Source organism: Eptatretus burgeri, chromosome 22, assembly GCF_056783735.1.
Source record: "Eptatretus burgeri isolate ZD-2024b chromosome 22, Ebu_testis_v1, whole genome shotgun sequence".
Lineage (NCBI taxonomy): Eukaryota > Metazoa > Chordata > Myxini > Myxiniformes > Myxinidae > Eptatretus > Eptatretus burgeri.
Genome location: NC_140982.1, coordinates 1846595 through 1861503, shown reverse-complemented (window position 1 = coordinate 1861503; position 14909 = coordinate 1846595). Strand labels below are relative to the sequence as shown.

General features: G+C 43.3%; 1 protein-coding gene across 16 annotated transcripts in view; it reads left to right on the top strand.

The window, feature by feature from the left end:
• Window positions 1-335: 335 nt before the first annotated feature.
• Window positions 336-14909, top strand: part of LOC147008057 (neprilysin-like) — a 22036-nt gene continuing 7462 nt past the window's right edge. The window contains exons 1-7 of one of the 16 annotated variants that reach the window (XR_015053657.1): window positions 2749-3382; window positions 4378-4439; window positions 4790-4869; window positions 10577-10738; window positions 11488-11534; window positions 11617-11778; window positions 12372-12567. Coding sequence is in view for 11 of the 16 variants with exons in the window: in XM_085865837.1 (XP_085721963.1) it covers window positions 12444-12567 (124 nt within the window). In the remaining 5 variants the exon portion in view is untranslated. Of the gene's footprint in view, window positions 790-2747; window positions 3383-4377; window positions 4463-4789; window positions 4870-10576; window positions 10739-11131; window positions 11779-12371; window positions 12568-14909 lie in introns of those variants that run through there. The other 15 variants (XR_015053656.1, XM_085865829.1, XM_085865835.1 and 12 more) reach the window with 15 other exon arrangements.

Here is a 14909-nt window from a genome sequence, read left to right as displayed (position 1 = left end):
TCCTCAATTTTCATCTCCATCGGTTGGGTTGAATGGAAGAGCGAGTGCATTGAACGGATCAGGACGGAACAGACAAAACTGGAAGGGCACTCGGTGGAGCGCACACCTCCACCACTCAATGCCAGATCCATGAGAACATCTCGGGTCCAATAGGTGTTTAAAATGTCGTGCGATTTGTCCTTCATGGTCCAGTCTCTCAATGGTGAACAACCGCTTCAAAAATAAAAAATTAAATAATTCTCATATTTAATTTTTTTCGGATCAGATCAGATCCGGATTCGGATCTTCACCAAAATCGAATCACTTTCTTCCTTGTCACACACCCAACGTGTCCTTGTCACACACCCAACGTGTGCTTGTCACACACCCAACGTGTGCTTGTCACACACCCAACGTGTCCAACAACTTTCATCTGAATCCGTCCACAACTTTTTTGAGGTATCCGTCATTCCGAGGTATCCGAATGACGTCATTCGATACGCACAGAAATGTTTCACCGTGCGTGTTGTCGTCATGATGACGTCATCACGCCGAGCGGAAGCAAACGCTCTCAGCGCAGACTGCACTCACGGGCTTCACCCGATCGTCATCGCTCTTTCAATCGGAACCAAATAAATCAGCGGGAAATGTATTTTTAAATCGTTATTTTTCCCGTAAATGCATCACGTGTATTTTTAAAGGAAGTTTCCGTGGACCGACGTCACTTCCGGTCGGGTGCTTGTCACAAGGTATTCATGATTAAGATCTTCCTGTTTTGAAAGATAAATTTCTCTTTTATGATTTGAAAAGGTAATTAAAACATCCGGTGCCGTGATCAGCGTTTCCCTTAAAAAAAAAACGTTTTTCCTTTTCTTTATTTAACATTAATTTGATATTTTCCTTCCCTGAAGTCGAGGCCTTGTGTGTTTGTTATGTTTCCTTCCCTGAAGTCGAGGCCTTGTGTGTTTGTTATGTTTCCTTCCCTGAAGTCGAGGCCTTGTGTGTTTGTTATGTTTCCTTCCCTGAAGTCGAGGCCTTGTGTGTTTGTTATGTTTCCTTCCCTGAAGTCGAGGCCTTGTGTGTTTGTTGTGTTTCCTTCCCTGAAGTCGAGGCCTTGTGTGTTTGTTATGTTTCCTTCCCTGAAGTCGAGGCCTTGTGTGTTTGTTGTGTTTCCTTCCCTGAAGTCGAGGCCTTGTGTGTTTGTTATGTTTCCTTCCCTGAAGTCGAGGCCTTGTGTGTTTGTTGTGTTTCCTTCCCTGAAGTCGAGGCCTTGTGTGTTTGTTATGTTTCCTTCCCTGAAGTCGAGGCCTTGTGTGTTTGTTATGTTTCCTTCCCTGAAGTCGAGGCCTTGTGTGTTTGTTATGTTTCCTTCCCTGAAGTCGAGGCCTTGTGTGTTTGTTATGTTTCCTTCCCTGAAGTCGAGGCCTTGTGTGTTTGTTATGTTTCCTTCCCTGAAGTCGAGGCCTTGTGTGTTTGTTGTGTTTCCTTCCCTGAAGTCGAGGCCTTGTGTGTTTGTTATGTTTCCTTCCCTGAAGTCGAGGCCTTGTGTGTTTGTTGTGTTTCCTTCCCTGAAGTCGAGGCCTTGTGTGTTTGTTATGTTTCCTTCCCTGAAGTCGAGGCCTTGTGTGTTTGTTATGTTTCCTTCCCTGAAGTCGAGGCCTTGTGTGTTTGTTATGTTTCCTTCCCTGAAGTCGAGGCCTTGTGTGTTTGTTATGTTTCCTTCCCTGAAGTCGAGGCCTTGTGTGTTTGTTATGTTTCCTTCCCTGAAGTCGAGGCCTTGTGTGTTTGTTGTGTTTCCTTCCCTGAAGTCGAGGCCTTGTGTGTTTGTTGTGTTTCCTTCCCTGAAGTCGAGGCCTTGTGTGTTTGTTATGTTTCCTTCCCTGAAGTCGAGGCCTTGTGTGTTTGTTATGTTTCCTTCCCTGAAGTCGAGGCCTTGTGTGTTTGTTATGTTTCCTTCCCTGAAGTCGAGGCCTTGTGTGTTTGTTATGTTTCCTTCCCTGAAGTCGAGGCCTTGTGTGTTTGTTATGTTTCCTTCCCTGAAGTTGAGGCCTTGTGTGTTTGTTATGTTTCCTTCCCTGAAGTCGAGGCCTTGTGTGTTTGTTATGTTTCCTTCCCTGAAGTCGAGGCCTTGTGTGTTTGTTATGTTTCCTTCCCTGAAGTCGAGGCCTTGTGTGTTTGTTGTGTTTCCTTCCCTGAAGTCGAGGCCTTGTGTGTTTGTTATGTTTCCTTCCCTGAAGTCGAGGCCTTGTGTGTTTGTTATGTTTCCTTCCCTGAAGTCGAGGCCTTGTGTGTTTGTTATGTTTCCTTCCCTGAAGTCGAGGCCTTGTGTGTTTGTTATGTTTCCTTCCCTGAAGTCGAGGCCTTGTGTGTTTGTTGTGTTTCCTTCCCTGAAGTCGAGGCCTTGTGTGTTTGTTATGTTTCCTTCCCTGAAGTCGAGGCCTTGTGTGTTTGTTGTGTTTCCTTCCCTGAAGTCGAGGCCTTGTGTGTTTGTTGTGTTTCCTTCCCTGAAGTCGAGGCCTTGTGTGTTTGTTATGTTTCCTTCCCTGAAGTCGAGGCCTTGTGTGTTTGTTGTGTTTCCTTCCCTGAAGTCGAGGCCTTGTGTGTTTGTTATGTTTCCTTCCCTGAAGTCGAGGCCTTGTGTGTTTGTTGTGTTTCCTTCCCTGAAGTCGAGGCCTTGTGTGTTTGTTGTGTTTCCTTCCCTGAAGTCGAGGCCTTGTGTGTTTGTTGTGTTTCCTTCCCTGAAGTCGAGGCCTTGTGTGTTTGTTATGTTTCCTTCCCTGAAGTCGAGGCCTTGTGTGTTTGTTATGTTTCCTTCCCTGAAGTCGAGGCCTTGTGTGTTTGTTGTGTTTCCTTCCCTGAAGTCGAGGCCTTGTGTGTTTGTTGTGTTTCCTTCCCTGAAGTCGAGGCCTTGTGTGTTTGTTATGTTTCCTTCCCTGAAGTCGAGGCCTTGTGTGTTTGTTATGTTTCCTTCCCTGAAGTCGAGGCCTTGTGTGTTTGTTATGTTTCCTTCCCTGAAGTCGAGGCCTTGTGTGTTTGTTGTGTTTCCTTCCCTGAAGTCGAGGCCTTGTGTGTTTGTTATGTTTCCTTCCCTGAAGTCGAGGCCTTGTGTGTTTGTTATGTTTCCTTCCCTGAAGTCGAGGCCTTGTGTGTTTGTTGTGTTTCCTTCCCTGAAGTCGAGGCCTTGTGTGTTTGTTGTGTTTCCTTCCCTGAAGTCGAGGCCTTGTTAGGTCATCTCTTCAGAGATGACCTAATAAAGCCGGACCAAATGTCCGTCCGTCCGTCCATCAACAATTTTTCTTTCCGATCTTGATGAAACTTAGTATGTGGGTCGAGGTCGATGAGTGTTGCACAACGATATCACTTTTGTCCGGGTTCAAGGTCAGGGACGAGGTCATGAGGTCACGTAAGTTATAAAAATCGCCATTTTCAAAACCTATCTAGTCTGCCATTATTCAAGATATTCGGCAACTATTTATTGATTATGATTGTAAAAAATATTATCTTGTATCTGACCGGACAGATTTTTGAATTTCCTTCCCGTTTGATCGTCACGTGATCTGGAAGATGGCTAAAAACGCCGATGCGATTCCCAAAGAAGGAAGGAAGGAGAAATGAAATATTAATATAAAACACATTTTTAGCCTTTTATATTGATACATTTTCCGCCGAAGGTGCAAAAGTTTCAAAACCCGAAATGTAAACGTCGGCATTTATTTTCAAAATATAATTTTGTGCACGCGCCAAAATGCCGAGTCATCTTTAACCAAACTGCGTAGTAGAACTGCGCAGTAGTCCGGTCATGGCGTCTGAGCAGTGGCCAGCGTGGTTCAGATTGACTGTGGTTTCTGGGGCGAAGGTGATTGTTAAGAAGTATGTCGGCGGTTTAAATTTGAGTGACTGTATTGGTGATTTAATCACGCAACATCTTGACGACGAATATTCTGGCTGAACGATTGCATCAATTCAGTGCAGCAGCAGGGATGATTCGCAGGCTCCTCTCGATCGTGCCGATATCTAACATAATCGCCGGCGGACATAGGGCTGCAGGCTGTGGGGCGAGGCCACGGATCACTGATGAGGGGATAAGTGATAAATTATGCTACATGCTTCGGGCTTTCTGATTAATATATCAATGAGTACATTCCATAATTAATAATTAATGAATCTGGCATACAAAAATGTTTTTTCATACCTGACGTGTTACTTTGTGCAGTGTCACGAAACTTCTGTGGAATTCATAATGAATTTGCTCGCTCTAACGATTTTTCAAACCTCAATATCTCTATAAATACTTGACCAATTTTCATTCTGAAAGTTGCATTATAATCAGTGAAGAATAATCTACAGGATTATAATAATCTCCGAGAGCTAAGTCTATTTTTTCGTTTTTTTTTCTAGAACCAGAAGTGAAATGTCCCCAGAGAGTGGACGGACAGGAAAATCACGTATTGCACTTACTGGTGATTCTGATGTGTTAATCCGGGTACTAAATGAACAATACATATTTATTAATTATGTCATTAGTATTATCCTAGTGTATCTCTGTGGACTATTTCAATCTAAACGGTTAGTTTGGACTGTTTCGTGGTTACCTGAACTGAACATTGAGAACTTGTGGTATTATAGAGATGACCGTCACCCCACACAGGGGTAATTTTTAGTTGGTGTGTTCATTTATTCATGTATTCCCAGAAAAGTTTCGACCGTCCAGGTGCAGCAGGTGTGTGACGTTGTTTGTTCCTTTGCATTCTCTTTTGTTTGAGATTACATGATATCCACCTACTTGTTTCTTGATCATTTTACTTTGCAGATCTAAAGCTCAAAGTAGAAAAACAAAGAAAGATGATCGGTCTTTTGAAGACATCTTTTAACATGTGGGATATGAATATAGTAAGTTTTGCGTGATGTAATATCAGGGTTGAGCTCCATAGTTTCATTGTGCTTTCCATACATTGCATATGCCTGGTGTTGGCGAAAGGGTGAGAGTGGTGGGCTTTGGATCTGAGGGTCCTGAGTTAAAATCCCACTCAGCTGTTGAGTTAATACCAGGTGGGGTTGACTCTGCCTGTCATCCTTCCGAGGTCGGGAAAATGAGTGCCAGCTTGCTGGTGTCCTGTGTCGGAGAGGCGACCTGTCCAGGTTTGTGTCGAATAGCCGAGGAGACTGCAAAGGCAGCACCAACGCTCTGCACAGAGAATGGTCCCAATGGATGGATGCGATGGATACATTGTATGATCAATGGGTGTAGGACGTTATTGAATGCCTTCTTATCATCATTGCATGCTGTTGACAGGTTGGTACCTCGATGTAATTTAACAGTTGTCAATTTTATAATTAACCTCCGCCATCGAAGATGGATGGAGGTTACTGTTTTCACCCCTGTCTGTTTGTTTGTTTGTTTGTTTGTTAACTATTACGGAAAAACTCCTGGACGGATTTCGACGAAATTTGGTGGGGGGATGAGGTATGGTCCAAGGATCATGCCATAAGATTTTGGACTTGGTCCAAAGTCCAATATGGCCGCTATGGCGGCCATTTAGAAAAAATATAATTGAATTTTTGTTTTTGCATTTCTACGTTTTAAGTGATTTCCAACGAAAAAATTAATTTGTAAGAAAAAAAAAAGAAAATTTTGCAACTTTTTTTCAAAAAAATTTCGATTTTATTTGAAAAATATTTGAATTTTCTTTTGCATTTCTACATGTTTTAAGTGATTTCCAACCCCCCCCAACAAAAATTTGTTCGAGAAAAAACCCCAGAAATTTTGCACCTTTTTTTTCAAAAAAATTTCGATTTTATTTTTTTGGCATTTCTACATGCGTGTCGATCTCGTTTAGTTTATTCAATCGTGGTTCAGTCGAGTCTGATCCGTTTTGACCTACAATGAATAGGATATCAGGTTCACTTAAGTGACCCAGCAGTATTGGCGGCGGAGGTTTTGCACTCTACCGAGTGCTCCCGCACTAGTTTGGAATTGTTTTGATGAACAAGAGCTGATCTTTCATTCTGCAGCAGGTTATTCTGCAGCCATTTGTTCTACTTCCTGGCATTGCTGTTCATTTAAGTGGTTATCCTTCTTCGTTTTTTTTGTACCTTAATCCCAACATTTAGGGGTCAGCCACTCGGATCCGCCTTGTCTATTCTCCTCTATCTTCCATATCTTCATCTCTCAATCCCACGCCATTCAAATCTCTCTCAACTTCCTCCCTCCATCTTAATCTTTATCGTCCTCTTATAACAAGGATTCAGTGAACTCTTAAATCAGTGTAACTTGAAAAGAAACCTGTATACTTTTACATTAAATACAACACCATGATACATCTTCCTTCCAGGTCTTCAAGACACTGGTTCACCACCATCTCAGATCATCCCCAATCCAAAACCATGATCTTTTCGACCCTCGTTAACTCGACTCCAACCCAAAAACAATCCCTCCATCCAAATTTCCAGTTTGGATTTCCAGTTTTCCCTCTTTGGACTTTGTAGTTTCCTTCTGTATCCATTGTGTCCACCCCAATGCTTCATCTTCACCACCCTATGCAACCTCTCCTGCCCCTCATTCCTCCCCACACTCCTTGCTTATCCAAGTCTCCCTCTATCTTGGCCTTTGACTCTGCTCTTGGTGTTTTCCCCCTCCCTCTCTACTGTCCCTTTTGGATGCGTCTCCACTGTTCTCTTTGTGTCATGTTATGTCCTGATCTGTTAAGTGTACGAGCTCTTCCACGAGCCCTGACTACGTATGCAAAAATATCTCTTCTGCGATAATTCCTGAAGAGTTTTACGTAGTTGTTATGTAAGTCATCTTATCGGCTGACATTTTGGATGCTTTTTATTTAAGGTTTTGAAATGCTCGAGGTGTTTCCTTCTTTAAACTGTGCATGCAGTTTTTTTTTTCTCTGATGAGTGTATTCAATGCTTGACTGGAGACAAATTGGAATATTTTCCTCGACATGGTGATTACTTATTTATTCTGATTACAGAAGTTTATTTGTAAGAACAAAATTTTTTTTTTGCACCCAAGATTGAAGCTCCTGGAAGAGCAAGGTGACAGAAAGTAAAAAAAGCAAGGAAGTAACAGTGGGTGGTTTAGCTGCAGTTGGAGTTGCCAAGCAAGATAATGAGCGAACAGCAAAGAGGAGAGACAGAAGGGGGGGAGGGTATATTTTATATATATATATATATAATATATATATATATATATATATATATATATATATATATATATATATATATATATATATATATATATATATATTATATATATATATTTATAATATATATATATATTATATATATATATATATATATGTATATATAAAATATATATATACCCTCCCCCCCTTCTGTCTCTCCTCTTTGCTGTTCGCTCATTATCTTGCTTGGCTTCTTTAAGGTCACACTGAGGTGAACAGAGCTGCTATCCACCAGGAGCGACTCCTTGAGGAATATCTGCCCACGAGAGATTCCGATGAGAATCGTTCTACAGTCACCATGAAAAATATGCTTTTGCCTCATAACGTCACCAAATGACGTCATAATGTCTCAAGCTTGACATATCTAGAAAGCACTCATCGAGGTGTTCAATTTGAGGTACTACATGATTATGGTTCCTAAAACTTGAAAATTTGACCTTGGGGTCAAATATGTTTGACCTCAGGCGCTAACCATGAAGGTCAAGGACAATCGCCACCAAAAATCAGCTGAGTGCCAGACCATGAACTATATTCCCATGAAGTTTGAAGACGATCCGATCAAAATTACTCAAAAAATAAGGGTTTTGTCGACTCCCCTGATTTGCGACAAAGTGACCTTGACCTTTGACCTTGACCTTCAAAATTTTATGTGCTGAAAGGGCCTGGACTCTCATCCTTTTTACCCTCAAGCTCCGGCCCCTGGTCCGAACACTGTCCACTTTGCTGAAGAACTCCACTTCACTCTGATGTCCACACCCTTCATGATCGAAAACATCTCCATTTGTGAATTTATTAATTTTCCTCTCTCTGGTTCTCTTGAACTTGAAAGGCCAATTTTATAGGCCTCTGATATGCGAAGTTACAAAAATTTCCAATGATAACTGTGCTCTGCAGAATTTTTTATACGTGATTACAGACAAACAAACAAACAACAAAAAAAAAACATACAAGCTGACTTACATATCTTGCAAAAACTTCGTTTTGGCAAGATAAAAAACAAATGAAGGTCAAGGCCAATCGCCACCAAAAATAAATCAGCTGAGTGCCAGACCATGAACTATATTCCCATGAAGTTTGAGACGATCCGATCAAAATTACTCAAAAAATAAGGGTTTCGTCTACCCCTGATTTGCGACAAAGTGACCTTGACCTTTGACCTTGACCTTCAAAATTTTGTGCGCTGAAAGGGACCTCTATAGGCCTCTGATATGCGAAGTTACAAAAATTTCCAATGATAACTGCTCTGCAGAATTTTTTTATACGTGATTACAGACAAAAAAAAACATACAAGCTGACTTGCATATCTTGCAAAAACTTCGTTTTGGCAAGATAACAAGCCGGTAGGCGGACATGGGTAGTCGACTACCCAATAGAACCTGACGCGATGGGCCTGTTCGATGGGGGATGACCTGAGGATTAAGCACAAGAAAATTCATGATTCTTGCTTAAAGGGTTTATGCTGCAGATTGTTTTTTTCGTTAAAATACCCCCACATTTAGAGGTTTTTCGGCCGTTGCTAGGCAACGGAGGGTTCCATAGCAACGGTTCTTTCTCACACATAACTGGGATATATCGTGAACCTACCATACCAGTTTCATGTATATCTGACTCATAGTCTCTGAGATATAACGAACTTCGTTTTTTTATTGTTTTCGACCAGGGTTCATTCAAAGTCTATCTTCTCCGACAGTTTTCATAGGATCCGGCTGGAAATTTTTGACAATATGGCTGAATGTACACGAGCCCACAGTCGCTCGTGGCCCGATTTTTGATTTTCGAAAAAATAATTTTTTTATGATTTTTCAAAAATGTCAAAGTCCCGTTGCTGGGCAACGGTGGCGTCCATAGCAACGGTTCTCATTTGCACATAACTAGGTCATGGTATGAACCTACCAACCAAGTTTCATCGAAATCACCATTGTGTTAACTGAAATCGCCATTTTAAATAGTGATAATAAGGGTAGAACAAATCTCAAAAAAACATTTTTTTTTCGACGAGATCGACTACCCAAAAACCAAAATGTATGGACAGATAAAATTGGCCTTTCAAGTTCAAGAGAACCAGAGAGAGGAAAATTAATAAATTCACAAATGGAGATGTTTTCGATCATGAAGGGTGTGGACATCAGAGTGAAGTGGAGTTCTTCAGCAAAGTGGACAGTGTTCGGACCAGGGGCCGGAGCTTGAGGGTAAAAAGGATGAGAGTCCAGACAGTTTTGAAGTTGGGACCTTTTCAGTTAGAGAGCAGTTAATTCATGGAATGGTCTCCCTGGGAAGGTAGTGGCAGTGGAGGGGTGGATAGTTTTAGATGGTCATTACATAGGTACTGTACCTGGATGCATTGGGGATGGAGGATTATGGAGGTATTTGCAGGACTTGTAGGAAGCATGAGTTGTTGCTTCACACGCAACCTGAGGCTGCAGGTAACATCATCTTTTTGTGGAAGAGCAGCTGTACTGCTGATGCAGTGCCCTGTCACAAGTCAGCTGGTACTCATTTTTCCAACCTCAGAAGGTTGACAGGCTAAGTCAACCCACCCAGTGTTATTTCAACGGCACAACAGGGGCTCAAACTCAAGATCCTAAGATCTTAAGCCAGCCACCTTAACTGTGAAGCCACCACCAGACTCGTTTACTTGAGTGTCGATCGGTGATGATACTGGGATTGGTGCAGCGTAGGAATAATCGACCGGTTGGTCTCCTCCTGCACAATTGTTCCTTTTTACCATTGTGTGTTTTTATGTATGAAGGATAAAAAAGGTAGGTCATGTGGAGATATCAATGGATTTTATTCAAGGCAATGCAGATTGGGTCATGACCCGGGTACTGCAACAACAATAAAATCCTCTTTAATCATGAAATCCTGACTGTGATCATACACATTTCTTTGAGCAACACAACTTGCACACAAAGCAGAAAATGAACTCTACTCAAGGTGAGTACAGCAACAATCAGGAAAGACTTCCCCATTCTGAAGTGTGTTTGCAAAATTATTCTCTTCGCTGAACTAGTTTTTGTCAGGGCTGGTAGGACGGCAGTCATGACCCAGGCCTTGACACGGTCCCTTGGGTCCAATTCGTTATCCCGTATGAATTATGTGCCACATTTGTCCCAATTGCCGAAAAGACCTTCTCGCTGTGATGCGATCGCAAGGATCGCTGAACGATGAACTCTTGCAATTGAGACAAAAGTTCAGCTTTCTGTAACCTCGACCATTTACCTAGTACACACGACAACATTGAGCAAAGCCAGCATGTTTACACAAAGAAACCACTTCATTTCACGACAGCGAATGCATTTACAACTTATAAAGCAACGCTGCTCACAGAGAAGACTTTCTTTTGTGCCATTTTGTTCATAATGATAATCTGCCCTCCCTCCCATCTCCCTCCTTCCCCTTGCAAGATTGCTACCACTGGTGCAACAAAAAAAATCCATCACAGCTGATATCGAGTCTTTCCTTTTCTCAAACTGCCGGACCTTTCACCATCAATTTGGATTCCATCTCAGCGATTGACTTTGGATGTGCTGCTGCTGCTTCTTTCTCAACAATTAAGGGAGGCCAAGGTCATTCAACACAGTCTGCCACCATGTTCTACTTTGACAACTTTTTTGACTGTGGCAATAAAAGGCCACCTTATTACCCGGCTTGTTGCTTCCTCCACTCACGCAGTCAGCACATAGCTCTGAACCTGATTCTGCTCATGTCATCTCCGCATAGAGGCTCGGTTGCCCCGACGGAGTATCTTGCACCCCTTTTGTACACTAATGACCTCTGCAATGCTGTTGAAAACTTTGTGGCTTCATGAAAAACATAACCAGACTCAGTGTTGTCATGGTTGGAGCTTCCACTCTGAGTCTGGAAAGATTGTGTTTCAATTCCAACCTTGTCCGAGTCATGCCAAAGAGTTTTTGTCTTGAATATGCTGCTTTCTTGTGTGACACTCAACATTTAGAGCATACAGCATGGACAAACCCCACAGGTTGATATCCACATGTATGAGGAAATTCCTCCTGCTGAGTGTGGAGAGAAGAGCAACATCATGGAAGTTCACTGGGAAGTTACATCACATCATATCCCCCCAAGCGAAGTGGCTGTTTGTCTGGTCAAGTCTCGTAATGTGTGTGTGTGTGTGTGTGTGTGTGTGTGTGTGTGTGTGTGTGTGTGTGTGTGTGTGTGTGTCCCTGTACAACCACTCCTCACTGTGCCGATCAGACATAACAGAACATCCTTTGTACTGACCAGCTAATGGGGAGATGTCAGACGTGTCAGACGATGGTACCATTTGGCTCATCCTTTTTGTGTTCTTCCACAGAGAATTCTCAAAGCTGCCAAGAGCAATTATTTTCACATAGAACAACGGTAAGGAGGAGATCTTCAAAATGGTACCTGGGTTCCTGAAATATGCGATCACTTACTTTTTGACCAGAAGAGACTGTTGCAGGGCATTGAGGCCACTCAAGCAGATCACTGGGTGGACCTAACAACCAGAGTGCTGAACAGACACCAGGTGTTGGTTGTCACTCTACAAGAGCCAACTGAATTGGCAATGCTGTCTACCGGGTTGGAGAAAGCATCGTGCAGACAGCTGGCAGGCCCACACCAGGTATTCGGCAACAGTACAGATAGGATCGGGCGTTACCATAGTGCGCAATGACCTAGCTATAGCAGCATGGAAATCAGGAAGAGAACATTGGAAGGCCTGTAGTTCAAGACTAATTAGTGCTATACTTGTTGGTGGCAGGATGAGCTCCTGTATAATCTCCTCTTTGGGATATCCCACTACGCACTACCTCCTGTTTCAAGCAGGGTCGTGAAGAATACTTTATTTGATGACCTCTAGTAGGCTTTGAACATTACACCAGCAAGTGAGTCATATGTTTTATGAGGTGGCTTTAACGCCAATGTGGGATCCATAAGTCATAAAGATGACCAATGGGAATGTGTTTGTGGACCACATGTTGGGTTGGGAGAAGCCAATAATGTTGGCAAGGAATGGCTCTCATTCCTCTCTTTTCGTAAAGCAACTGTTTTTTGCAACACATGAAAATCATTTTGTAGATCACGACTCAAGTTGGAAGTATCTGCTGTTTTTTTTCTCTCTGTCTCTCTCTCTGAGATCAAATGTAACAATGGGTCAATGTCCCATGTTGTCGGAGGCATATCCATCAACGCATTGGCGTCATATTCTCGTTTCAGGTTTGAGTGTCAAACGGACCCTGTTTTCGATTTCCTGCCAGAGGGATTTCCCCTTCCACGAACACGCGAGTCATGGTGAATGGAGTGCAGCGTCGCTCTCGGGGGAACAGTACTCTCGAGTTGGTTTTGATGGTTCTTCTGACCATCACGACCATACTGCTCATTGTCTTCATTTATTTGAATGCTTCAAGGTCCAGTAAGTATTGTTACGTCTGAGGGGGGGTATGCATTCAAAGGGTAATTTGGATGTTTAATTAGGTATGCCATGCTGTTCGAGTGTACCAGGATCTCGATGTAATAAGTAGCAATTCAGTGGTGATAAGTTGTCCAGTAAATGTCCATTTCTTCAAGGGGGAAATGATAATTGTCACGTAATTAGATAGGGAGACGGGATAGGGAAAGTGTGTCTGCGTAAACCCTGTTAATATTCCCTGGAGGCTTGCCATGACGTCACAGGACAGTGCTGCGGATGGCTCCGCCCCGTGATCACGATTGGCGGAAGGCGACGGCGGAGGGCCAATAAAACGGCTCGATTGGAAGTGACGAGGACTCGAGGATAAAAAGGTTCTGTTCGGGGAAAAGGGTGGAAGAAGAAGATCGATGAAGAAAAAGCGTTTTGGTGGAGGTTGTTGTGCTCGGAGCGTGCTCGATTGTTGCGCTGGTTCGTTCCTGGATTGATCGTGTCTCGTGGCCTTGCTGTGCCTCGTGCCTCACCTCGGTTGGCTCTAGGGTTCTGCTGGCTCGGAGTACGGGGTCGAACGGCGGGCGGACCTGCCTCCCTCTCCTGCTCGCAACTTGGCGCCAGAACTGGCTCCCTGGCGGCTGTGAGCGGACTTGGGCCGACACCAGGAGGTTGACAGCACCACGGTGTCTCCTGCACCAGACGAGCGCAACGCCAGCTCGTCCGACGCCAATCCAGGGACTGTTGCGTCTACACCACGGGCCAGCCTGACCACCAGGACCAGCTACGTTTTGTGTGTGTGTGTGTGTGTGTGTGTGTGTGTGTGTGTGTGTGTGTGTGTGTGTGTGTGTGTGTGTGTGTGTGTGTGTGTGTGTGTGTGTGTACCTGGCGCCTTAGAGGGTTTGAGATTTGTATATCCATTGGAATTGTTTGTGTTTTCCCCACGCCCGAACCCACACCACTATCCCGTCGAATCGCCCCGGATCTCTCCTCTTGCCGAGTCTTATTATTTCTGTTAGAGAAATAAACATTATTAACTCAGTGAAAAGCGACTCGTGCCACCTTCCTCGTCCCGTTTGCGGTAGAGCGATTAAAACCGCCATCTTTGGGTTATAAGAAAATAAACCGCCTCCATCGTTTCGGCTCATTCTACGTTGGCGGGACTGTTCAAGTCCCGTGGACGTCACAGTATCAACCAACTAACCATTTCAGATATCTTTGGTAACTCTGTTCTCATGAAGGAGGGAAACAAATGTTAAATATATGAGCCGAAAGACTTGATGCGTTCTCCATTTAAAAGTATCTCTTAAACTTGACTTGCTTTTACTCTCGTTCTTTTTCCATGTGTTTACGGAGAGCTGAACTCTTGCAAATTGCTTTTGTAAGGCTCACTCGGCTGCACCTGGATGGGTTTAAGGGCGAAGGAGTCGAAACCCAAAACCCAAATCCTATCCAGGTTCCTCCTGATGTGATTCAATCTTTACCTGTTTGGGTTCCTCCTGATAGCTCCAATGCTGTATTTGGTGTCTTCTTTGGTTTGAGTAACTATGCTGATTAAATCATCCATTCATCACCTACACTATTTAAAGGGACGATTCTCGTGAAATAATTCCATTTGTCAAGGATAAGTTCAAAATGACTTTATTCCCAAAGAAGTAGAAAAAAAAGTTTTGAAAAAGTACAGGGGGATCGAAGATGCATGAAAGGGTGTTTCGACTTCAACAGAGTGTGAAATATCCCGACTACAACATGCAACTCAACATGGCATGTCAATGACGACAGTAACCACAACGACCGCAAGAGACGAAGGGAAACAACAAATCATTCACACTTAGGGGGCTGTGTTAGGATGTTATCAATGTAAATCGTTGAGTTTGTCTTCAAGGGTAATAAATATGCATGCAACATGCCTAAGACAACAAGTTCTTCCTGGAAGCAAAATATTTTTGAACTTCACTCCTGGTTCCAGCTTTCGCTCTCTCTCTTTCTCTTTGAAACAACACGCAGCACCGCTCTCAGGAGTGTCTGAGGACATTCCGTGGAGTGAAGCAAAGCTGATGTCCCTTCTTTCTGTGTCAACTGTTCTCGGCATGCTGAGTTTCACTTTATACTCCTGGGAATCTGATCCTGATGTTCTGTTCTCCTATACAGAGCGTCGGTGCTGCCGAAGCAGTTTCTTGTCAAGGGTTATCCTGGGTGGTTTGCCATTGCCTTCATAGCAGTATTCATAGCTGTGATGACAATATATAGCTGTGTTGAGATTCAAACTCAGGCGAGACAGCTTAGCGGAGAGGGTGCTAGACCTTGAGGCCATCCTCTCCTGGGATTAAGACTGAATAACTAGTCTGTGCTATGAC